Here is a 26825-nt window from a genome sequence, read left to right as displayed (position 1 = left end):
CTCTGCCTGTTTCTTTTTTAAAATCTGGCATTTTTCCTACACGGATCTAAGCTGCAGACTTACTGGAATCACTTCTCCTACATACAAGCCTTTGTGCACTGGAGATTATCAGATTATTGACTTTGGGATTCCTAATTATATCAACTTGACTGGTTGATGAATTGGAGGTGGATAGCATCACAGCCAACGCAATGCTGGGAGGGTAGGCGATGACTAGCAGGAGTCATTTTCCTCCAACAGCTATACAGGGAGAAAGCTGAAATATATTCTGCTCCTGCTGAGAAATAAACCCTAAAGCAGTTGTTCACTAATTGCTGGGATTTAGCATGCCCTTTTTCAAACAAACAGCAGCATTGCAAAGAACGATCCTGTGCCTGCCCAGACCTGGTTTGCATGGAGGGGAAAGCTCAGGGATGAGGGAACATCTTGGAGTTTGGGGCTTGGAGAACCACATATGCCCCATCTGGGGAACACTGTACATCTGATCAGACATCGACCCCAGCTGTGCCTCAGTTTTAGCACACCGCTGAAGGACCACTCAAGTGGCTGTCCCACACCAGGAGGCACTTGCAGACCATGGGCACCTCCAGGATGTGGTGGCAGCTGAGAAAGGGCCTTTGGTGTCACCATGCCGTAGCTGGGGACATGCCACCTGTCTAGATCTCACACAAAGCACCTCATGGCTTTCACCTGGCTATCAGACTTAATGTTTCCGTGTTTTTTGAAAAGGGAATGGAAATGCAACTACAGTTGTGTTGGAGGAAAGTCCTTGTGTCGAGAATTTTCTATGACTTTACACCGAGCTAAGAGAATGAGGCCCTTTCTTATGCGTGCCACGTGGTGAGGACAGCTACTGCTGGAAAACACAGCGTCCTCCAGCCCGTGAGACCAGCGGGACCCACACGGTGTGAGCCACCATGGCCCCAGCCACTGCCACCCACCTGGAGACCAACCTGCTTCAAGACTTCCCCCACTTGGTTGGGGTCTCCGCCGGGGCATTTGCAGCAGCAAATCTCTGTTTGGCACTTCAGGGCAGCCCTCAGAGAGCAGCACTGGATGCCAGTGGCTGGATGAAAACACCTGACCCCGCAGCAGACAGGAGCCCTGCAGCATCCTCTGTTTAAGGCACAGCATTTCATTTAATGCTTCGCATTTTTAAAAAGAAAAAAAAAAAAAAAAAAAAAAAGCTTAATTTGATTCTTAATGGAAAGATTTATGGAAATGAAATTGGGGTATTTTTATGAGTAAAGATCATGTTATAATAATTTAGTTCTACAATACTTTAATCCCAAGGAGACAATTTTCTCTCTTTTTCTTTGAAGAAAACCTTTATCTTTTTTATTCATCTTCCATTGATTATTCTAAAAATCCCATTTAGCTCCACCACATAATGGTATGGTAGTCCTTTCTCATTATATTTTAATAGAATAAAACCAAACTGTATATGAGAGGATTGGATAGCCATTCGTTGAGGTAAAGAACACTGTTCCTCCAGATGGCCAGACAGAATCTAAGTAATGCCTTTCCTATTTATTAAGTTCAAAATGTAATGCAAGCTGATGAGATGTGTTTCATCCAGTACTTAATGGGTCAGCCATGAAGTTGAAAGCTAATGCTATGGTTGGCAGCATGTATGGAAGAGTTAACAGGCAGAAAATAAAGACATCTCTTAGGACAAAGCTACTTACACAAGTGGGGCAGAGATGCTAAGCTATTCCAGCCCCTCTAACCATTTGTCAAAGGTTTGAGATAATTGAAGACATTTATAAGGACCTGAGGGTTTTTTTATTTATTGTACAAATTGCTTTCTGCATGTGGACATTGACAGATTGGCAACAAGTCTTTCATGAAACAAAATACATCGATACTTGCTGCAGACAGATTTAGGAGTACCTGGGATAATTACTGGTGTACACTGCTTCATTTGGGATGTATCACAGAGTGGTAGTTTCACTTCATTTACAGCCTGCAGCCCTTTTCCCGCCCCAGCTGCAGAGCAGTCTGGAAGCTACAGCTCTTTCTTTGCAGCCTCTACAACTCCACATTTGTACCCTCTTCTTTTGAGGAGGTGGGAGCACAAGTTGGACAGATTTGTTTAGTTTTGTACATATGATCCCTGAATAACTCGTGTTGTGACATATATCACTTCAGCAGAGACATGCACTCCATTTTGGGCCTGAAAACTTTCCCAGTCCTAGACTGCTGGTAAAAAAGACAACCGTAGTGGTCTCTACCAGGATCCACATTGTGACAGCGTCCAGAGCATCACAAGTGCCAGCCCAGGAGAGTGGCCACCCCCCAGGCTGGCTCCCCATCCTCTTGCCCATGCCAGCAGTCCCCCCACGTGCCCATATTGTCTCATGAGGTGCTTTGGCTTCAATCACCTGTGACCACCACAGGCAAAAGTCAAGGAAAGGCATGCTCAGGCAAAGGAGAGGTTTTCTAACAGGTGATGTTAATTCTTATTTTATTAATGGATGAGGTTTGGCAACCCAGCAAATGCTCAGGTTCATGTACAAATGTAATTCTGTTTCTGCTCCCTCTTGAAAACACAGGTTTTGTGAAGGCTTTAGAGGCTGATATTATGGGATTTATTGTGTAACAAGTGTAAACATTTAATTATAAAATAAAAAATGTTGGATGGCTGCTCATTTCCTTTCTCACTTGGTGGGTTTAAAAGCACCTGGTTTAAAATGGCCCACAATATAACATAAATGCATGTAGAGCATGATCCAAGTTACTACTAAGTAGGATTTACTCCCTCTAATAAACACAGGGATTTACATTATTGCTGAGTGACATCCACACATGGGAAGCACTCTGCAAAGGGAAAGTGCACCCGAAACTTAATGTCACTAAACCCCTGATGGTCAATACAGCCTCAGGGGCTCAACGACAACCAAGACCACACTATAGCTGCTCCGCTGAAGCACTGGATAACAGGGGACCGCAAACCCAGCTTGCAGAAGCAGTGTTGTACACAAAGTACACACCGTCTGCCCCCAGCTGGGGCTGGGACAAGGCACCTCTCCCAGCTGGGGAGCCCAGCCCCATCCCGAGCTCTCCCAGCATCACCACCCAGCACCACTGGGGTGGGTCGAGGCCCCTGGCAGCACCGTCTGTGCTGCTGTAACTGCTTCCTTATCTAATTTGTGTCTTTGTTCTTTCCATTAGCTCCAGCTCCTCCTTCCCAGCACTACCTGGTAGACCTTGGCTCTGCTGGAGCATTTTCCTGAGCTGATGACAGACGCACACAGCAAAAACGAGAGGTGGGAGTGCTCCTCTGACCAGAAAATGCTCCCACAGCTCGGTCCCCGCAGCGTGGCACAGCATGGGGGCTGCAACAAAGCCCTCCCCTGGTCAGCATCAACTGAAAATTAGTATTACAGGAAAGGCTCCTGTCCTTCAATCACACTGTATTATTTATGACCTAATGATTGCCCATTGACTAGCAGGGATTATACATTCTCTAAAATGTTTCTGGGTGAATGAAAGAGCACTAACCTCATTATTATCACGTCTGTGCTCATCAGAGACCATTAGTAGCTTCCTCTCAGCTCCCCGTGCTTCTGTGTAGCTATTTGGTGTCATCTGCTGCCTCTCCACCTGTCCGCCCCACACACATGCATGCCTGCATTCGGCTGTGTCTCCCTTCTCAAGCAGATTTAAGGAAATGGGTGAAAATTACTTAGTTTGGGAAGAAATCCAGAAAAGCCTTGGGATTAATAATCTGGTGCAACAACTTTTCCTGTGAGGATTTGAGAGTTTTTTCAAATTGCTAAGCAATGGGTCCTTCAATCCTTCTTGCACACCCAACAGCACTCTTTCAGATGATGTCTGGCTATTTTTTTTCCTTTTTTTTCCAGCCCTACAGTGTTCATATGAGCAGGATCACTGGGAACCAAGGCTCTCCTTTGGAAAAGCACAGCTGGTTTTCTAGGCAGTATGTCTGCAAAGTCCTCCAGGGACTACCCAGCTCTGGCCACTGAGGCACATGAGGGTGTCCTTCATTAATCCGACCATCGCAGATGCCACCTTCTTTCTCCAGACCCAGCCTTGCCATGTCATCTTTTATGATGGAGGATGCCTCGAGCCCTCTGTACCAGAGCTCTGTCTGGCATCTCATGCAGGTGGGACCCAAATGCGGGACCCATCAGCTCATCTCAAACCAGTTTTGGATGGAAAATTCCACTGGAGCTGTCTCCAACCTCAGCACCCGCCTCTATGCAAAAGGCCAGAAGAAGAATTTGCTCCTGGCTAACTATCAGCCCACATGGTAAAAATAATTTCTTTTCTAATAATTAAAATGACGGGCTATAAATGAACATTTGCTTTGCTGAGCTCTGGGAATTCACAGGGAACATTTTGAGCAAGAAGCATTTTTAAAATTAAAACCTCCCTTTCCTCTTCTGCCACCCCTCTTATACTCTGTCCCCAGAGGCAGCATTGCTCTCCTTCCCCACACTTAATCATAAAAAGCAACACCTAAACACAAATATTTTTAGGAAATGTTAATAACAGTGTCCTTAAATTGAAATTAAAAAATATTCCTTTTCTCACTAGCTCTTGACACACTTCATCTGGACAGCTTCAGTTGTCCTGTTTCCTCTACATCCTCCCTCTTACTGTGCTCCTCCACACCTTTTGTCTATCTTGTTCTTTTCATGCCCTTTCATTCACATTCCTTGAAATCTGCAGCCATACCTGCTTCTAAACACAAGAAAAGAGAAGAAAAAAAACTTGACAAAAACCTTGACTGAATGTTCTCCATTTCCTTCGTGGTTCAAAATATTTAATTCTGAAATAACCAGGCATCCTCTCCTTCCTCTCTACTGTTAGCAGCTGCTGTACATCTTCTGTGCCACTTCCCAATGTACTTCAAATCCTCCCAGACCCCAGAAAAAAGCAGGTACTTGTACAAAACCAGTAACGCATCAATATGTTTTCGGCTGTTGCAATCTTTATATCTGCACCACTGGAGATGATTATCTAGCTTTTTTTATCTATAGATCCAGGCCCGTGGAATAATAGTAGGGCCAATAAAATAAGGAAGCAAAGAAAACACAAGCAGAATGAAAAAAGCAATTGAACATGCTATAAATTCAGAATCAGGTGAAAGCTAATTATGGCCACACTCACTAAAAAGATGAGGACACAGTGAGGGAGACAGACTTATTAATTATTTGTGTTATGGTAGCACTTAGAAGCCCCAATCCTTTATCTGGGACTAGCTGTGCTATACATGGCAAACACTCAACTGTATCTTTGGGTAATTGCACAGTTATAAGGAAAATGTGCAAATGCTCTGTTCTTTCACCTTCAGCAGTTTCTGGTTTGTTAATGCTGTTAAAGGAGCCCAAGCTCACCATCAATCTCATTCTGAGCAGCTGGCAGGATGGTGTCATGGGCCAAAGAACAAATAATTCAGCATGAGGTCACCCTCCACCCATAGCTGGATTGGGAAAACCACAGCAAACCCCCCAAGGTGGGCATGAGATACATTCATCCCCATCCCCATTCCCTGGCGTGGTGGACACAGTGCTCACTATTGCCAACAAGGATATTTCATTCTTATTGACTCTGTGCAAGTTTGATTGCTTTTCTAATTAAGATACATTTTATGGTAATCTACCAAGCCCCTTAGACTAAATCACTCACTTAATCTGTTGTTAGTGCCCATATGTTTACAGCTTTCCAGCCTGCTGCAGCATATTTGCTTTGCCATGGCACTGGGGAAGTTTAGTGACAGATGAGCCGCTGTGCAGCCATTCAGGTGGCACAGAGCCCTTCCACCCAGACAGCCTGCGAACGGCACGGACAGACAGACAGACAGACAGCCCCAGCACCCCGTGGTTTGGAGAGGAGAGGAAAAGCGCAGCACCCAGAGACGGCACCCCATGCTGATCACCTGCCTCTTCCCCTGTCTCTACAGAAGGGCTCAGCACATCTTTATCATTCCCCTCTTTTTTTTTTTCTTCCTCCAAAATAAGAGGTTGTACATGACAGGAGAGGAAGGCTGAAGAGTAATGTCACATCTCTGGCCCCACAGCTCACTTACCGAGGAATTTCACTGCAGGTTCAAGGGCTCTGAGCAGCCCTCCTCGCGAAAGGTAATGATCACATTTGCAAACTAAGGACAGGCAGGCTCAGACTCTCCATCTGCACCGGACACTGAATTAAAAACTGAACCAGTGCTCCACAGTTCTGCTCCCGCTGACCCTGCAAGCCCGGACAGGAGTGTGTCCCCCCGGCCCCAACCTCGCCTGCAGCCCAGACACACCGATGGGCCCCTTCCAACTTCTTCAGGGCTAGTGCTGTGCCGCTGCATACCCTGGCAAGGAGCAAAATCTCTCCTTCAGGCCCACCCAGGCTCTCTAGCAGCCTTGCATCGTGCACAGGGACACGCGTGTGCTGTGCTGTGCTGTGCTGGCAGGCAGCAGCTTCATCTCTTCATCTTCCATCAGGCTGCCCACGCTGGCTCTAGATGAAGGAGCAGGGACGCGGTCTTGCTGGTCCCCAATCCACAGCTCTCCTCACGCCCTCCCACACGCCTGCATCCCACGGTGGTGCCCACACAGGCAGGGCTCAGGCAGGGACCCTGGGACCCCAGTTCTGCTCAGACCAGCCTCCAGCCCACCACACAGAAACGTGTTGTATTTACAAGGGTGTACCGCGCTACTATTTGAAATGACTTGCGCTCAGTTTGCTGAGGGAAAGAGAGCCCAAAAGCAAAATCAGGAAAGGCCAAACTCTAGGTCAAGTTGCCATTTGCCATCCTATATACAGGGAAATATTTCCTGAAAAAATTGGTCATATAATTGTACAGGAACACCTAATCAAGAGTGACATGAAAAATAAAACACCACCTGCCATCACCGGCAGTGACAGGCAGCTGTTATCCAGTATCAGTGTGAAAACCTTTCCCCCTGTAGAGTGCCTATTGATCTGAACAGGATTAACAGAGGATTAACTCATTAAGTCTTCCAAGGACTTGGCTAAAAAAGGAGTATCTGGAATTCAGGAGGAGCCAGATATTTAAGAAATCATTTTTTTAAGAATTTAAGGAATTTCTCTAGGAAGTGTTTGAGCTGCTAGAGGAGCAGCCAAGGAGACAGGTCTCAAAGGAAAAGAAGCTCTCCAGGATCCAGTCACCCCTAAAACAGTGCTTCAAACTCCTTTCAAACCCTGATGCACCTGCTAGAATGGGACAGCATGAAGTCAGCTTGCACAGAGGATGTCAAGCTCCTGGGGAGGTGATGGGAGGCTGCTCCAAGGACCGAGAGATGTGTGGCGGTTGGGGATACTGGACTGGGGAGAAGCTGCCCCCAGATCTGCTACCACCAAGTAGCTGGAGATGAAGGAGTACCACACATTGCAACACTTGGATGGGCAAAAGGCAGCAGATGGAAAATGATCAACACTGAAGACTTGTGTATGTACAACATGAGGAGCAGGGCAAGTTCAGCAGTACCTGTAGAGATGGCATGTAAGGCTGAAGGGATCATTTCTGCTCAGCCACAAGCCCCTCTGACAAGGGAAAGTCTTGCAGTGATGGACTTAACCACATTATTCACTTTGTGCCTTACACTCCTTTGGCTGCTGGCAACCTGCCTTCGGGGACAGGGGTGAGAACTCTCCATCTGCAGTCAAACCAACCATCCCTGGCCACTTTTCCTGCTTCAAAGCTATTAGGGTGAACTCAGCTGGCTTCCTTAACAAATCTCAGCCTAGCTTTCAGGGCAGTTTGGCACTCCTGCTATGATGAGTTATGTGGCACAAAAAAATCCAGGCCTTTAGTTTTGTGGGGTAGGAAGCAGGAATCGTGTTCCTTGGTTCATGCTACCTAACCCTTTCCCTCCCTGGGTCACTCAGATGTGCTCTTTGACCACTGTCCTTCTGTTCACCTGGAGGACACTGCACTGAGACAGATAACAAGGCTCAGCGAAGTTAGAAATGTTTAATACTCTCTTCAGGCAAGCAGAATTATGCTTAGAAAGTGTGTTAGATGTGCACTGCTCAGACACCCATACCCTCCACACCTAAGGAGTTAAATGACTGTGAAAAAGATAATTACTGTTATGTACCACGTTCTCTAACACTGTGCTGAGCACATACATTCAAGTTACGCAGCCAGTATAAATATATATGGTCCCTATGCAACAGCAACCATGCAAAACCCCCAAAAACACTGAACTGGGTGCCTTTTAGCTAAATTTTCAGGAACCAAGTGTGTGGGCTCGCCTGTACAATGCCCTGCACCCGGCTGGCTGCCCGTGGGATGCTGCGCGCCGTTACCAGCTCCTGCCCAGCCAGGGCTTGGGCAGCCACAGCACAGACCCCGGCAGAGCTCATGAGCCTGCTGCAGAGGAGCACACCACAAAATATTCCCTTCAGCTGCTCTTCAGGCAAGTGCAACTATTCCCTTCTGGGAAAAAAAAAAAAAAAAAAAAAAAAAAAAAAAAAAAAAAAAAAAAGGAGCAATTAACTGGTCCAAATGACTAAGCAGTTATTGGCAATCTGAAATTTCTCTCTGGAAGAGTTTAGCTTGGACTGGCAAGCACAACATCCTTACCTTCTCCAGTTACAGTCCTCTAACATCTTATTAAAGTACACTTCATACATCTATAAGCATACACTGGAATCATTAGACCCAGATTATTCTGGGTCTAATATGTTGAGTTTCCAAGCAGGTATATACGCAAACATGTTCTCACAGCAGCTCCAGCTTGTGCTACAGCTGGAGTTTTCAAAGGCTTCTGAAACACCAAAGCAGTCGACTCCCATGGATGTGATTCAAGTATGAAAGAATCAAAGTGCCAATAAATTAATCAATATAATGCTGCAAATTCAAGTATTTATTATGTAGTCCAAAAGTATTTCAGCTACATATCTTGTTTTCCTTAGCCTTACTATTACAATAACTGTCTTGTACTGCCTGGAAAGCACACTAGGAGCTATGACAGGGACAGATAAATAACTGCATCTTGCTGTAATTTACAGGTAACAAAGAGGTCTCCAAGTTAGCTGAGAGCGCTGAGGAATGAGGTTGCTCTGCTGTACAAAGCAGAGGCAGGGAGCAGAAAGTCAGAGCAACAGTCTATTGACCTGTATTAATGATGTTACACTCTGAAAAGCAAGCTATTTTCTTAATTACTTTAAAGATTTTCTTCATTTTATTAATACATTTTGATGAGGAGCATGTTGCTGCCAACCTGTCATACTTTAGATTGATCCTTCTAAGGTAATATGCAGTTAGATATTCATACTTCAGCTTGATCAATATTAAATAGCTCTAACTGATTTATTTTATATCAAATATCGCTGCATAATTTTGAGGCATATTTGATTTATAATGCCAGGAGGAACATGATAAATCAGAATTCCTTTTTCCTTTAATCCTCACTTTCCACATTTCTGATGTAAAATTAAGTGCAAAACAAGTTTTCAAAGCAGGCACCCCCCTCTGCAAAGCAAAACAAAAACTGAAAATATTTCAACATATCTAAAAACCATGGAACAGTTGGGCTCAGCATGAGAGTACAAAGAAATCAAACCTAAAACCAATTTTGTGGGCTTCACGATTCCTGTAAAACCCCACTTCACCCCCAAACAGTACAGTTACACAAAAAAATAGAGATGCATGTAACTTACCGGAGCAAATATCACCATACACATTTACAAAAGGATTTATAATCCAACTTGCGTCTCCTGAAATAAAGCAAGGTTTGTCTCATACTAAAAATAAAGGCTCCCAAAAGCTTCTCACAGGAGGGAGAGAGAGAGAGAGAGAGAGAGAGAGGGAGGGAGGGAGGGAGGGAGGGAAAGGGAGCGAGCGAGCACCAGCTCCTTGCCTCGCTTTTTATGAAGCAAATAAGGAGAGCAAGAAAATCAATGCCGAAAGTGAGATGATATACCAATCAGGCAGCAGCCTCAGCCTTATTTGCAGAGGGATGGCAAAATGCTCATATTATTAGACAATGACTACACACAGCCTAAGTAGAGAAAGTGAATACTTTTCCCTCGGTGAGAGGCTGATGGCTTTGTTGTGGTGCAGGTACCACCACAGCGGGCTGGGAGATGCAGCCCCTTCCTCCCCACCGCTCACGCAGCATCACTTTAGTCCTTGTGTGTGCTCTGGAGGACAAACAGTTTACAGTTCTGGGCTAAACTTGCATGAAGCTTAAAGATCCTCCGAAGCTCTGACACTGTCATCGGAGCAGTGCTTCTTCACTGCTGGATTTGGGGGCTTTTTGGACTCTCTGTTGTATTTTGAGATGCCTTTCACTGCATCTCAGGAAACAGCCCCACAGCTACAGCAAGAAGCCCATCCAGAAAGGGGAGAAGACCTCTCAGGTCTCCCATGCTTTCAGGTGCATTGACCTCCTCCTGTACTCGCACAGGACCGGACCTCCAAAGCATCTTCTTGGAACTTGAGCTTTTGCACCTTTCTGTGTACCAGAGAAAACCTACAGGAAGCCCATGGGTTCCCTTGCACAGAAAAGGGAAAATTTCTGTGCTATTAATTGACCAAAACAAAACCTTTGCTGTGCCCTTGTGTGTGTTGGCAGGAGGAGGAGGAGAAGGTAGCAGGAGGTAAGCTTGTTGCCTCCAACATACAGGCACCTGCCTGCGAATGGGACACATCGGTGGCAAATGCATGTCACTTCTTTGGAAAGACGCCACGCTTGCTTCCCCCTGGCAGCTGTACAAAGACACAAACCGCACGCTCCCGTCCCTGCAAACCTCCTCACGAGAGGGGTCTCAGGCTGGCCCCGTGTCTCTGCTCAGCGTTCAGGACTTCAGCACGTTAAGAGCACAAAATGGATCCACGGATCCCTCTCTGCAAGGCACCCGGCTCTGCGCTTACCCCGTGAGCCTCCGGCACCACCAGCCCATCTGAGACCGTGAATCACGCTCTGTGCTATTTATTTATCAGCCCTGCGTTTATCACTGTTTTGCCCTCTTTTCTACACACTGCATCAAATATTTTCAAATACATGTGACTTAAATGAGACACAAGGTGAACTTTCTTCTATTTGGAGACAGAAGTTACTTGCTGGTACACAGAAACATCTGCTGGGTGACAATAGTTCTCTACTCAGCAAAACCCCAACACAATTGCTTTTCCCCAGCAGCTTGGGATTTACATTGTGCAGGAAGAGCTGGAATTCACAGGGAAAATGCTGAAGACAAAACCAAGGAGACTGAATTAATCTGATAATTCAATGTATCTTTTTGGGGCTTGCACTTCTAGTGCAATCCAGGCACAGAGGAGACTCCAACAGCCCTTTATGAGCCCTGAACCTCCAGGCCCCTTTCCCACGAGCAGGAGCCGCATTGCCACACTGACAGATGTCACTGCTGATGATGTGGCCCCACGTTTCCAGCAGATACAGCCTGATGCCAGCTGACGCCGTAATGAGGAGACATAGTGGTGCTGAGAGAGTTCTCCAGGCTGAAGCACTGCTCTGCTGCTCGGTGCATTTTAACGTACGTGGAAGCATTTGTCAGCTACCGTGCACACTGCCCGAGTCCCAGCCACAAAGGCTAAACAACTCGGCGCCTCTGGGCTGCAGAGCTGGCTAGCATTTGCCTCCCACGGTACTGCGAGCAGCCCTTTATCCACGCAGGAACTGCTCTCTGCAGCCGCGCTCACGCCATGCAGGCTGCAGCAGTGTCTCAGCATTCGCCTGGTTAGCACTGGCCAACAAGCCTTCCTCCCCGAGGACAGGGCTCACACATCTCACTCCTCCTTCCCTGCCACCTCTAGAAAAGACCGAGCAGCCCAGACAAGGCGTGGAGGAGGTTTTATAGGAAGAACACAGACCCAAAGAGGAACATGAACCAAGAGCCAGCAATGGGCAAAAGTGACTTTTGGACCACACAAAACTTACCACCCACTGCATCAGCACAAAGGGTGATGCTGGCTCCCCCACAGCCCTGGAAGAGCTCTTCTCCAGCCTGTGGGTTCCTGGGTTGTTGTCACACATTGGTGGAGCATGGCAGGAAGATGCTCAGCTTGCCTGAGCTCCCCAGCTGATACATCTCATTGCTCCCGGCCTTTTTCATTGCATTCAGCTCTCCAGCTGGCACTGAAACTTGCTGTATCTCATGGTGACCAGCCTCTTTCTGCAAGGTGTGACAGTAAGTGAAATGCAAACACCTCTCATTTTCATTTTCCAGTGAGATAATTTTATTTTCCCTTCCCACATCTAACAACTGCTGTTACTTAAACTCACTGAAGTCTTCTAAAAACTTTGAAAAACGTCCATTAAAAGAGTTTTTCAGAGGCAACCCTGGGAGCTTCCATGTCTCAGCCCTCTAAAATATATGCCCATGTGGGCACCTGTGTGGGATGTGGGGGTGGAGGATGCAGTTTTAGCTAGAGCACGACGGGTTGCAGCAGTCAACGATCTGTCCTGTTGCGTAGCTCCTTCAAACAACACTGCAACACAGACTCCACAAAATAAGGAGATCAAAACCTGCTTTTTTTTTTTTCCCAAACCAGTGACACGCCATGAATGCTGTGGATCAGGTCTAACATTGCTGAAAGCAGATGTGTTGGTGTTTGCTGACAAGGCAAAACACTTGTCAGGCTGCGGCGAACCCTGCAGGCTGGTGCTTTTTTCAGCTTTATTAGACTCCTTTCAAAAATTCGTCTGAAATACTGGACGGGGCACTCAGCATCACCAAGCATAAAAACAGCTGCTGCCAATGCCAGCGCTGTTATGACACGTCTCTCTCTGTGCTGTATCAGAGCTTTCCGCTTTTCACTTTAAAGTTGGGAGTTTCAAAGCAAACTAAAAAGCTTCAGGGGATTTAAGCACCAAACTCCTTTAGATACTACTGAAAAGCTGTACAGATTTTGTGGCAGATTTCCGCCAGCTTTGCCACATCACTCAGGGTCTGAAGAGATTTAATCCCTGCCTGTAGGAGGTTTCATGGCCAACACAGCTAAAAGGGCTGCAGCCTGGGGAGAGAGTTCTCCTCCCCTGGTACAGCAGTAATCACGGGAGGCAACTGCACAAAGGCAGCGTGAGACAGGGCTGCTCTTCTGGCTCCCCACCGTGCCTTGCTGTGCCTTCCCACAGCCCCCAGCCCACCCCAGGGTACCTACAGCCAACATAGTGGGAGCCCAAAAGCACTGGTTACACTCAGACCCTCTCACTGCTGTGTCACTTTACTCTTGAGATACTTGCTTATGTTACCCCAGGAGCCCTGTTTCATGCTTGCAGGTGTGCGTGCAGATTTACAGATGCCTATAAAATCCCATACTGGACAGTAAAGAGGAAGTTTTATTGGTCTTGCCGTGGAGGATCTGGGCTGGAGTTTTTTCAGCATCAAGGTCCTCAGCTCTGCTGCACCCACGCTCATCCTGGCCAGGCTAAGGCAGGAGCAGGCGGCACCACCACGGGCCCTTTGGACTGTGGTACTACATCTATGCCCACCCCACGTGTGGAGGAGCTAACGAATCTCATCAGAGCCTCCATCCTACCCGTGCTGTAGAGAAAACATCAATCAGGGCAGCAGCAGCCGTGTGAGCAGGCTGGAGGCTGGCAGAGGGGCTGCAGCCCTGGCCGGAGAAGGGAGAATCAGCCAGCCTGGAGCCACTGCTGCAAATAACCCATCAGCCCAGGAAATATTAAGATGGGCTGCCTGTTTGCCAACAGGGATTTTCACATTTCCCTCTCAATCTTTATTTACATTTGGGAAGACAGAAAATTAACAAAGTCTGAGATATATAACTGGAAACCATTTGTTTTTCTTGTGGAAATGGAACGTTTCCTAATGAACCTCCCCTCCCCCTGTGCCATTCGGCTCTGGATGCAAATATTGCTGCGAGTTTATCAATCTGCGGCTTGTTTCACGCAGTTTGCAATGCTAATGAGTAAACCAATTTTGACATATTATGTAAGCCAGTTTCTGAAACAGAGATTCTTGGCAGGCCAAATGTAAACACAGACACCCTCTTGCATCCAATTTAAATGAGCATGTTGCTGAAAGCACTAAGGGCTTGATTCTGTTGACTTATTCCTGATTTACTCCAGTGAAAAAAAGAAAAAAAAAAGAAAAACAAACCAACAACAAAAAAACACCTTTCAGTTCAATTACTAGTGCAGGAGCAATTTGCAAAATGGATCTAATTTTGTAACAAGGAAATGTGGTGGACTAAGCTAATGCAAGGTGGTGACTCGGGCACTGTATGAGCATCAGCACAGCACACGACTGGGAGCATGCATGCCATTCCAGATGGAGTTAATGGAGCAGATGACAGCTCGCCTCTCTCTCATCCTCCCAAGCCAAATTCAGGTCCAGGTAGTGCCCCTCCAGGGGTTGGGCCACCCCCAGAGGGTGACTACTTTCAGCCTCCCTGCTCTTCTACCATGGCTTTGCAGAAGGACATTGCCTACCTGGGCAGTAGGCAAAGCCCAAGAGCAGCACTGAGCATTTCGAGCCACATGCTGCCCCTGCTGCAGTTACACTGGGAACAGTGGGAACCCAGGGCAAGATGGAATCTTCCTCTCACCACGCGCTGAAGGTCTGCACCACACCAGTGCACGCCTGGGTGCTGAGACCCCATGAACTGCTCACTACCTTGACCATCCGGCCCAAACCTGGCAGCTGGCCCCACCACAGAGACAGGTGGATACCCTGATTCATGGATTATATCCAGTTTTTACAGACTATGATCTCAGCACCAGACTGACGTGCTGGAAAGCACGTGCATTGGATGGCAGACTGCAATGATGAGCAGCACACCTTCCAATGACACAGGAATGAGCTGAAGGTCACAAGCTCAGAGTTAAGGGTAGGAGAAAGGAGGAGGAATGCATTTTTAAAAGCCCCTGGAAAAAAAAGGTTCTTCCAGAGATATGAACAGGATTTTATTAAAGTGAAGAAGGGCTGGAATCAAATCTTTCATTTGCACGTTTTCCAGTACCATCTGGACCATTTGCATCTGCCAAAAGCACAGCATATTTCTGTTGAGCAGTGGAAGCAAATGGGGTAGGAGCATACCTGGAGGTGGCCTCTGCCCTGCTAACGGGTCTGGTCATTGCCAGAGTGGCTTAAAACTAAAACACAAGTGTGAAGTTGAACTGCAACGTTCCTGCCACAGCACAGGAAAAGAAATAAAATAAGAGACGTGCTCTGCTGTGAGGTCAAGCGTGCTGCTGCAGAGCGTACTTACTGCATGTGTCAGAGATCCCACCAGACAGTAGAGCTGCAAAACACAAGCTCACCCTCAATCCCCATCACAACATCAGAACTAGGATATCATTTGTCATACCTGGTTCTTTTACATTATAAAGGAGAGCAAGAGGAAAAATACTTTCAGCCTCCAAGCAAATACCCCATCCCGAGCTTTCAATGATGAGAAGCAGCCCGAGAGCTCTTTCCTTTGTGCTGCATAGTGCTTTCAAGCGATGATCATAAGCAGCCGAAATGCCACATATCTGCTGGCTCATCAAGTTTTACCCTGCAAGTTTGGAAATACACAGTTGCTGAAGTAATTCAAGTTTTCATGTCATAAAGAGAAAACTTACTGCTGTCTAGACGCAAAAAAGAAAAGGACAGTGCTTGAAAGGAGGACAGCTGACAAGTAAGCATCACTTGGGGTGTAAACAGCAGGGAGATGAGATGCCTGTAGAGCCCCAGCCTGCTGGCACACATCGCAGCACCGTGGGGCTGCAGAGGAGCAGCAAAGATTGGGAAGAGAAGACGCTCTGCCGACTTGAGGGATTGCGCAAGTTCTTGCCTGAATTAGTACCAGTCCCGCTGACAAATACCTGCCACCACTCATGCTGCCATCCCAGCACAGTGCCCAAGGTGGGAACAAAGCCCAACACCAGATCCCCACATCGACTCCCATCCCACAAGGGAGGCGAGGGCAGCGAGCATACAGAATGCTGCACCACAGCATCTCCCTCCTCACAGCTTATCTATGTGTGGTGCATTACAGTAACAGACAGGCAAGAGTGCTTAATTTCCAACATCTCATTTCTACTGTAATTTTAAATGATTTGGAGTAAGTCCTGTGGTTAGAAGTCCAGCTGTTATTCAGGGTGAGTCAAATTGGAAAGCCCTCACTGTCCATCCAAGCATCCCTTGGATTTCTGATGTTCAGAAGAGTGTTACTGCCACCCCTTATTCTTAGCACTTTCTGCATTTTTCAACATTAGGTCCTGTTTCTGCATGCCTGAAATACCAGACACTAAAAACATATACAATAATAATCTGAAGGCCAAATGGGCATGGACTGGATGATGAAAACAGAATGGAATAAAAGAGAATCAGATTAATTTCTATTGTAATTTTTATAGCTATTTAACATGAAGAATGAAAAAACATAATTACTGTCAACTCTAAGTTTTCAACTACCCAGTCAGCAGAGCACTGTTATTAAACTACTGTATAATTGCCTCTTTTACTCTGCTTCCCACAGAAGTTGTGTTATTTCACTCATAGTTGAACTCATAATATTGGCTTCATAACTAATCCTGTCAATCGAAATCCCCGGAGGCTGGTGCAAGGATAAAAATAGCAAGCAGTTGTTTCTTCCCTCAGCTTTCTTTCAAAGCCCATTTCTGCAAGTACTGGGGCTGCGGCTCAGCAGTGCCGCGGACCGTTGCACCCACCACAGGCACATGAACGCGGCTCCTCCGGCTCAGGCAGAGCACAGAGGAGAGGGATGGGTCCTTCCAACAGGCAATTCGGCCCCCCTGCACTGCGTGTCTGCCTCAGACAAGATAAATCCTGACCATCTCTCCCTCCTGGCACAAGCAGCTCAGGTAAGTTATCTGATGTTGCATAGCTGATCCCTACCTCCAAGCCCAGCTGCGACTGCCCACCCTGGGACCTCGTGCCAGCACTAAAGTGCAGCTGACACTCGCAGTCTGTGGATGCATGAAAAAGCATAAGTTTCTTCCCTCCCCAAACACCAAGCACTGGGAGGGTATCTTACATACAAAACCACACTGAGACACCCAACTACGTGTTCAAGCACCAAAGATATCCACTGAGATACCTGCTGCACTCAATGATCTGAAGGGTCTTTTCCAGTCTAAATGATTCTGTGAGATGAGCACCATTTGCCTGTACACTTACTTGGGAGACTGCATGAAGCACCGGATTTTCATGCATCCACATTTTGTAAGCTCTGTCTGAACCCCTACTTGCTCCCTGTGCGTTGGACAGATGCTCCTTGCTAACACCTTCTGTGGTCCTTCCCTGGAGAAGGCAGTGGAGTTGCTGCAGGGTCTCTTGCCAGGGCTTCACGCAGCAGCCCATCCTCCCTGCCCAGCAGGATGCTCCTCTTGCCCAGGACACGGTGGGGCCAAACTCACTGTTCAGCTCAGGTTTGGGACGAGGTGGTAGGGCTGAAAGAGGAAGGGATGATAGATTTGGCTCACACCCACACCTACCATCCCCATCTCAGGAGACAACAACCCTGTGCCGGGGTTGCTCTCTGGTGGGCACGCACAGAAACTGCTGAGAGTTGGCGAGGAAGAGGGGGAACACATTTCTCAAAGTGGTGTTGAAGAGCAAGGGCTCGAGGTTCCCATGCCAGCAGAGAGCCAGGGCCAGGTCTCTGAATGCAGCTGAACCTGTTCTGGAGCTTAAAAAACTGTGCACAAGAAATTCCTTACTTTCTTTTCCACTCCACAGCAAGGAGGGATCAGCCACAGCATGACGCATTGCAGCCATATGGAAACCATTGCTTCCCATGCGTGCCTGAGACACCCTTACCAGCACTCAAGAGGGATCCCGGGGTTAAAAAACCCCCCTGTGTGCACTGTGAGCACCTAAGTGTGCTCAGTGCCACCCTCTGTGGGAACATAGCTCCTCCCTGAGCTCCATTACTCCTTCCTCCCTCAGTCACATTATTTGCTTTACTGTTGGAGACAAAAGGATAGCAAACAGTTCATGCTATCGCCCAGGCTGCCAAGCAGCACCGCAGCACTCACTGGAAAACCAGGAGAGCTCCCAGCAAGGCCAGCCTGGAGAGCCCTGGTGTCCCCAGGGACGGAGACTCAACTGCCGCCCAGGAGGTGCTACTCACGGCTTGCAGCCAGCCACACTGCAGGAGGACACCCCTGGGGCCAGCAGGACCTGCCGGGTGGCCTTGGCTGACACAGTTCTTGGCAGCCCCTCAGATTTAAAATAAACATGGCTTGACCCAGCGCTCATTTTCTCACCCACAGTGTTAGGGCAAATGAACCTGCAGGCTGATGGATCTCCTCACCTAGAAAGCTCCGCGGACCCAGGGAAACTGTGTTATAGCCAAAATTACCCCTGGTGACGGCTCTGTCATGGAATTTCCAGCCCCTGACCAGTGAGCAGAGCCCACAGCCTCCACATCTGTGCCAGACATAGAAAGGATGAAGGAGGGAAGCACCAATGTATCAGAGCTGAAGCATTAGCGTGACTGAGAACTATCCCTGTGTCTAAATACAGGATGAAGGGAGAAGAGTAAAGGGCAAACAAGGAAAACCGAAGCTGCCAGACACAGGGACACCAAAAACTCCTATAGGAACAAGTGATGTTGATGGCACAGCATGTGGAGAAGCTCAGAGCACCAGAACACATAGGATGGCATGAGCCAGCCTGCCTCTGCTGAAGGTGACAGTGTATACGCCCACTTTGGATGCTCAGCCAGGTCCTCAAGGAGAGCATGGCAGAGCAACCGGTCTTATAAACACAGGCCTTAATATCTAGATGAACATCCTTTGGGACTGATTCTTCAAAGTCTCAAACTCTGCCAGGGGCTCCTGATCTTCCTCCATCTCTCCCAGACTCAACTGCTTGTGCTGTATCCATTTAGACTTGTCAACTCTTCATCATCAAAGAAGAGGGACAAGAGTCCCAGGCCATCCTGTGCTCCTCCCAATGTGGCACAATGTATTTTAATGACTTCCCATCAACCAGCGGCAGATCTTTCAGGAGGAATCTGGAAGAGGAGAGCACAGGCTGCATAAGCACTGAGTAAATCAAGGCCAGTCCAACTTTCAAATTTGCACAGTGGTCTGCATGCAGGGTCTCACTCTTCCCCAAATTTAAGTACTACAGATGAAAGGGTAAAAATATTTTTCAACTGACTGGCTGGCCAGAGGAAAAAAAAAAAAGGGGGGGGAAAAGTGCATTCCTGATTCAATAACGTCTAATTAGTAGTGGGATTCTGGAAGCAAAAGCAAAGAGTTAATCTTGTCACCTACTTTTCATTTAACATAGTTGAATCAAAGAGGCCATCAACTTTCCTAGATGGAAGTAATTAAGGAATGCAAGGACTGTTTTGTTTGCAGTTGGGAGGGGAGCTTTTCCTTTGGCAAATCATGTTGCCCTGGATGCATCCAACCCACCAAAAGTATTCAGCCAGCTGTTAGCCCAAGGCTTGTTCCCAGATGTGGGGCAACTCTCTGATGCAGCAATCAATCCCCACTGCTCCATCTCCCTCAGATCTGCAATACTTCCCCTGCCATTCAACTACATCCATTATTGGAGCAAAACAAATGGGACAGACATGCCCACGTGCCTGGGTGCAAGGGACAGGAATTGACTGCACACATCCATCTCATGATGCGGGACACTTGCCCTTTGGCCCTGTGATGGGTGCACTTCTAGCTACACCCAAAGAAGTAGGTGATCCCATGTGACAAGACCAGGGACCACCGAAGAACCTCCACATGGAGAAAGAAGCTGGAGGAAGGTAAGAGGTTGGCCATTTGGTGAAAAATTACACACCTCCAATCAATGCCTGAGCAGTGGAATGCAAGACCAAAAAGGTGGCTATGCCACTATGCTGGATATCTTTTTAGTTCTGCCTGAGACACACCAGCAATCATGAGGGTATCTTGGTGGTTCCAGTGCTCAGGAAAATCAGTCATGCCCCTGAGAGCAATTAACAGAGCTGATCCAAAACCAAGGTAATATCTTACCTGAATCATCATCAGCAGGGGTCTTCCAAACATCAGCTTCAGAAAGGTCAGGTGGTGAGGTACTGTGTTTCCCCTGTGAACGAAGGGGAATGATGCATCTTCACTGAAAGGGTTATCAAGCACTGGAACAGGCTGCCCAGGGAAGTGGTTGAGTCACCATCCCTGGAGGTATTTAGAAGTGTAGACATGGTGCTTAGGGGCAGACATGGCAGTGTTCGGTTAACAGTTGGACTCAAGGATCTTAAGGGTCTTTTTCAACCTAAATGTATGATTTAATTTTTTAAGTTCTGTGTTAGGCAGCCACACAAGTGCTTCAGGTGGACCTTCCCTGTGAATCACAGAAGACTGTCCTTGTTCAGCCATCAGAGGTTTCTGTGCAAATTAGCTCATTGTCCTTCGGCTTTTGCACATTTTCATTTGTATAATACTCAAGTGTTTGTTATTATTTCTAGAAATGAAGAACCCCCATAAGCACTTAGTGGGTTTGCATGGAAGACACTCTTGCACAGTGCATGCAAGTTCTCATCTACTGGGTCTGAATCATCCATTTCCAGTAAAACATCACACAAAAGTCTGGGTGTCCAGTACATGCTTGATGAGAATTTATGCAAATTTATTCTATAAATAATCTTGACAAATAATGCTAAGAGTGAATCTGAGCTGAGACCGTCTGAGATCGAAGGTGTTTGTTAGGTTATCAGACACAGTGGGTGGCATGCTAATGAGTTCACTCCTTAACTAGTGGGTATAAGTGAGAGGTTTGATCTACAACTGAAAAAAAAAAAATGAAAGAAAAATGGAATTTAAAGCACAACAGCTATTCCTGAATAGATTCACATGTGGGCACTTGTTTTATCACAATGCCTACATAAATATGCATGAAACAACTGATTCAAAGTAGCCCTTTGTATGGACAAGGCTGTAAAATTGTTTCTGGTCTAAATACTAAAATTGACTGTCTACAAATAATATAAGGTAACAGTCTCTTACAAAGATCACTGTTCCCATTAATTTTACTGGCATCATCATTGTTTATTTGTGTAAGGGGCAAAAGGAAGCATCATACAGGCCTGAAAGTCAGCAAAATAAATTCAGAGTTATTTTCAAGAGGACTGCTTGTCTCACAGTTGAGAAAATACACCAGGAGATAGAAAAACAGGTGGAGGTCCCATCTCTGTCACCATCTGTTTTTCTATGTAGAAAAGCAGGATGTAGTTTTTTGCACCAGATACAAAACATTTTCTCTTACTTCAACCAACACTCATTTTTCCTGAGCATCAAAACATTTACAGATCTTAGCATCCTACTGTACCTTTGTTTTACTGTAATTGCCCTTGGGGTTCCTTTTCCCCTTAAAGTACCTTCCCTCTTCCTTAAAGAGATTAGAAATGTCATTCATGTTACCCTCTGGATGTGAATTGAGCTATTCCCAACAGCCACTCAAAAAATACATAATCACCATAATTACTGGTGGCATCTAATTAACATTCAGCTTCCTCTCTACAGCAGCTACAGCTGGACAACCCATTTATTTCAACCTAAAACTAATGCTCTCCTAATTATTTTCTGTCACACTAAGCAGCCCACCTGTGTCTGTCTTCACCGACGTCTCCGTCTGGCACAGCGGCGCGAAGGCAGAGCGAGCACCTCCGCACGCACCGCTGGCTCACTATCAAATACCCCACGCAAACGCAGGGACCTGCTCCCACTAATTACACAGCTGCTGGCTCTATTCGCTTCCTTGACCAGGATTCACCAAAAAAAAAAAAAAAAAGGGCAAAGGAGCTGCCTACATCAAATGCCAGATCTGGCAGTATGAAAAATATCCTCTGCTTGGCACCACAGCTGGGGCAAAAGGCTGCAGCCACCCCGAGGCGTGAAATGCTCCAGGTTTGTGCTCCTGGGAGAGGGCAGAGGATAAACAAGCCTGCAAAACACACGTGCCTCTGGTTCCTGAGGATGCTGGGGACTATTTGCCCTTTTTCCACCCGTGTCTGTGGTCCACTCTGCCTGGGGTACTGCAGCCAAGCAGGAGGGCTCTGCCTACACAGCTGGGGCACACCCTGAGCTCACACCAAGGCCACAGCTCAGTCTAACCAGCTGCTAAAATTTAAACCCACCAGCCAGGAGGCAATGGGGCCAGAGTGGGCATGCTGATGGCCCCAAACCCTGGCATGTCTTGGTGCTGGTCTCCAGGCTGGGGCAAACCCTCTGTCATCACATTTGGTTCTCCCTTCCTGACCACTCTGTAGCAGCAATAGGATGAAAACTGCTCAAACCAAACATTATTTTAAAAATGAAGACAGAAAGGGATTAGACAGATAAAGCAGCCCAGTATCAGGCGCTCATTCTGAATAAACTTAAGTACATACAAATCCACACCTCAATTGTTTCAGTCTACTCTTAGTCCTTTTCTGTAGCTCCTTCCACCCCCACCCATTAATTGGGCAACTTTTTAATTCTCTTTTATTCTCAAGACACACATCACCTCTCCTGGTAGGAAAAGCAATGCCTGATGCTGCCATCTAGATGAGCTCCAACTCATTAACCTCTCCATTTCTTTCCAAAACTTGGCTGAAAACTTGGTTTTGCTCATGCTGCTCCGTTTTCCTCTCTTTACTATTATGTCTCTACTTACATTATTTCAGTCTGTAATGATTGTAGCACTCATAGGAATGATGCTCTGCAAAATTACATCCTATTTGCAGTCATATTTGAGCTTTCATCATTACACCAACTATTTATATAAAGGGGGATGAGAAGGGAACTGACAGTTAAGGGGGAAAGCTCTGGCTGAACTTCTCCCAGATTTGGGAATTACTAATGTCTGCCTTTCCCTTCTCCCCCTTTCATTTGTCATCTTTGGTTAAGACAGGCTAACGAGTTCAAAATCTATGGGGAGAAAAAAGGAGCTCAGACAGCATGATCTTATAGGCTTCGCTTGCTTCAGAGATCAATGAGAAAAATACAGCAAAGCAAGAGTTGTCATAGACAGCCTGAGTTTCAAGAGGAAAAAAAAAAAAAAAATAAAATCAATCAGTGCCTGGAGATCCGTGGCCTATTTATGCAATAGTCAAGTAGTTATGGTTTAAATGCCAGCATAAGAACTGTGAGCCCCAGTTAAACTCAGAAATTCAGTATCTTTAAACTCTGCATGAATTTCCCCCCCCCATCACCACCTGCTGAGCTGTAAAGTGCCTCCAAATTGAATTGTCCAGCACTTCACAAACATATTTCCAGCTCCACAAAAGATAGTATCATCTTGAGAGCTGACTTGTGAAACATTTTAGACAAGGCTATAAGCAGATGATCAAACTTTACAAAAATACCCTAAACTCTTATCAGGACAAATCAAGTTAAGATGGATCAGAGAACTGAAGTCTCAGTGTTTCATAAATCAAAGGGCTGCCTGTGTGCTTCACTGGCTCTACAGGAGCACTTGTGTTTGAAGGACTAATTGCAAACCGGTATATTTTGCCTTGATATTTTTCCAGAAAAGTAATTCACAGAGTTAACCCAAAGATGCTATTCTCCAGCCAGGAAAACACTCCTAAATTCACCCAGTTGAACACTTCTATCCCATTTGCCTTCCCAATGCAGCTCAGGTTTGCCAGGCCAGAGAGGAGACACGGCCTCTGACAGAGGCTATCGCTGTCCAGCTGCATGCAATCCCTTCATCAAAAGAGCAGGCAGGCCCCTTTTTGAAGGCAGGAGCTGGCAAGTGCTAAAAAATTGGGGAAAACGCATTGGAGCAGAGAAAAGCCTGAAATATTACATCCCAACAGGCTCCCGAGCCCCTGGCTAGCACTGGCAGCTCTGCATCTCAGCCGATTAGATTCGGGTCTGCGGGGCTCCGCTGACACGCTCTGCCAGCACACACCAGACCTCGCCTCGCTGTGCTTGCCCGTTTTAATTGCCAATGAATCAGAAGAAACCAGCTCTTCCCTTCCCCCCGCGTTAGCCCTGGAAGCGGCACGCTCCGTGATGCAATGCCTCGCCGCACAACCCTCGCTCCTCCAGCCACAGCAACTTGTTTGTGAGCACTGGGGCTAAGGAAGCTCCGTGGAGCTGCCTTCTGAGTCCGCTCCAGCGTGGATTTTCTGGTGTCTATAGAAAGTTGCACATGCATTACCTCTTCAAGTACTCTCAGCAGGGGCAGCGTGGGAATTGGGAGGTTTCATTTATTTATTTACTTTTACAAAACTTCCAGAAAAGCAGACTCCTTGAAACCACACCATCCTGTCTGATCAAGTAAAAGCTGGCTAGCAAGTTCAAGATACATTTGTACATCTTGTCAGGCCGCAGGGAGCCGGCCACCACTCAAGCTGAGTCACAACTGAATTATTTCAGCTGATGCTTAAAAGACAGGACTTACAGACAATAAAACAAACATCTTGTATGAACTAATGGCCCTCTCCAAAAGCCAACCAGGTAACAACCTATCACTTCAAACCTCAGTGCTGGTACTCCCCTGCGTTCCTAATTGCTTCTTATCTCCTCTTGAGGCATTTAACTCCATGCCCACCCTCTGACACTTTCTCACTCCAAAAAGCAGTTCCTATTTTACTGGCACAGGGCTCTGCATTTGGATCTTAAGCTTCCGTGCTTATTCCCTTTCTTCTGCAAGGCTCTGCATGTGTTTGAGTCTGGGCATGTGTTTTCTCACCCCGATGAATTCATTATTTATGGGGCTGAAAGAGCAAAGCTGCTGAAATGGTTGTTCATCATTTAGCTCTTCTACATGTCTCTCAAAGGCATAATAAACATTATGGGAAAGCAAATATCAGACTCGACAGGGTTGCTCAAGTGAAAATACAGAAATGAACTTGCGGCTACTGCGCAGAAGGTATGCCAACATGTTCCACGCTCCCCTGCCTGGGATGGGGCTAAAACCCTCCTACCTGGAAGCTGCCAGGTTTCAGGTGCTCCCAGCCCCCCCTCGGCACGATGCCCAGAGCAGCCCCAGACTGGCACAGGTCAGCAGGCTCCAAGGGATGCTCTAGACAAGGCATGTTCCCAGGATCGCTGATGTATTCGGTTTTAACAGATTTGGCAAACGGCACTAGAGGGCAGAGCTGTTTATCCTCAGCATATCCAAGACAAGGAGGAGGGAAAAAAAAAAAAAAAACCACAACAAAAACAAACAAACAAACAAAAAAACCAAAACAAACAAAAACAAAAAAACACACCCATGATTTTTCAAGCAGCTACTGAATTCTCCACAATCCTGTCCAATATCAAAAGCCTGTTAATATGCAAAAGCCACACAACATATTTCCACTTAGAAGCAACAAGCACAGACATTAATGAGCCAACGAGAGCCTGCATTTCCTTACTTTGACAGTCTTTACTAAGATTGGAAGTTCTCCAGGTGTGGGATGTTGCCTCTTGCCAACACAGCAGCAACACTGCCAGCCAGGGCCAGCCCCAGCTTCTTGTAATCCAGGGGGCACAGGGCAATATGAAAAACCTCTGCAGCAGAGAGATAACAAAGCCTATTTGCTTTCCATCACTGATGTTGATAAAAAGGCTTTACTCATCAGGAAGCTTTGATCACAGAAACCTGAAATTATGGGCCACACCGATACTCCACGGCCCAGGTTTGATGCTAAGCATCTCAACAAATTAATTAAAAAAAAAAAAAAAAAAAGCTTCCAAACAGCAAAAACCTTCCAGGTTTTTTTCAGCTTTGATTTCAAGCTGATGACCACAGCCCATGAGAAGACCTGTAGCTGGACAGGCAGGACACATCCACCCCACCTATAGCTGGTTCTACATCCCAGAGAGCAACTCCACCGGCCACCGCTACAGCTACCAGACCTCAGCTCGCTGCACCTCAGGAGGGCCGGGAGCGACCGTAAATCCCAAACTTGACACACTTGTGCTGTTAGATGTTTTTGGATGGTATACACTTGATAAGTTTTTTACTGCACTTTGCTGCAGTGTTCCTGGTACTAACAGCTCCTTTGGACAAGGATGCTGGCCCCTAGAATTCCACTCCAAATCACTCACGAATCCTTTCCTTCTTATTTCCCCAGTGCACACAGTGTGCTTTTCTTTATCAAGATCAGCCATCCTGCAGGGCTGCCTACTGTTGAATAGGGACACAAAGGAGTCTTGCGTCAGAAAGTCACTGTTTGTTCCAGAACCCAAGGAACTTGTTCATAAAGTACCACGCTGCATTGTACCTGAGCGCCCGGCTCCGCTGCCTACAATGGCACTTCATAAGAAAATCTCTTCTGAGAGGGGAAGAAAAAGGCCTGCAAAATATCACTCAGAGCACAGTGCATTAATGGCTTAGGCAACAGCATAGAATAATGCTGGCTATCTTGATAGCATAAAAAAAAAAAAAAAGTCTATTATTAATATTTAAAGAGAAGGAAGGAAATAATAATTATATTGGTTTCAGGTCTGAGTCCCATTTTGCCCCTTGCCACAGCTACTTTAATTCCATATCTATTTCTCCTGGACACACCATGCATCTCCTTCCTTGGAGAGGAACAGCAACACATTGACTTATTTTTGTGCAGAACGTGCTTTCCATGTCATCACAGAGAAGAGGGTTGGAACGAGCCTCAGAGCAGAGGCCAGGCAGCCCATCACACCGCCTGAGGCAGGGTCATCTCTATGTTTTCTGACAGATGTTTGTCTAACTTCTGACCCTCAGTGACTGCAACTCCCCAACTTCCTAGGGCAAACCTATCCCAGTGCTTCTCCATCCTCATCTTAAAATTATATATCCCTTAATATTACTTCTTCTCATCCCAACCACCACAGACACAGAGACCTGCCCATTCCCTTCCTTTCTGCAGCAGCCCAGGAGAACTCAAACACAGTGATCTCATCTCCTTGCAGCTTTCTCTTCGCGACAGTAAACAGCCTTAGTCCCAC

At 46.7% G+C, this 26825-nt stretch overlaps 1 protein-coding gene across 5 annotated transcripts in view; it reads right to left on the bottom strand.

Moving 5' to 3' along the window:
- SYNPR (synaptoporin) overlaps window positions 1-26825 on the bottom strand; it is a 111169-nt gene that overhangs the window by 36150 nt on the left and 48194 nt on the right. Inside the window, exons 2-3 of one of the 5 annotated variants that reach the window (XM_042799370.1) lie at window positions 19935-20007; window positions 18802-18949 (exon numbers count right to left, since the gene is read on the bottom strand). The exons of 2 other annotated variants lie outside the window; for them this stretch is intronic. In XM_042799370.1, the coding sequence (XP_042655304.1) occupies window positions 18802-18819 (18 nt within the window). In that variant the 5' untranslated portion in view covers window positions 18820-18949; window positions 19935-20007. Of the gene's footprint in view, window positions 1-9651; window positions 10463-18801; window positions 18950-19934; window positions 20008-26825 lie in introns of those variants that run through there. 2 more of the 5 variants (XM_042799369.1, XM_009975486.3) reach the window with 2 other exon arrangements.

This window comes from Tyto alba, unplaced genomic scaffold (assembly GCF_018691265.1).
Source record: "Tyto alba isolate M040663 unplaced genomic scaffold, T.alba_DEE_v4.0 Super-Scaffold_3, whole genome shotgun sequence".
Lineage (NCBI taxonomy): Eukaryota > Metazoa > Chordata > Aves > Strigiformes > Tytonidae > Tyto > Tyto alba.
The sequence above is the reverse complement of the archived record's forward strand: the minus strand, read 5'-3'. Positions and strand labels throughout refer to the sequence as shown.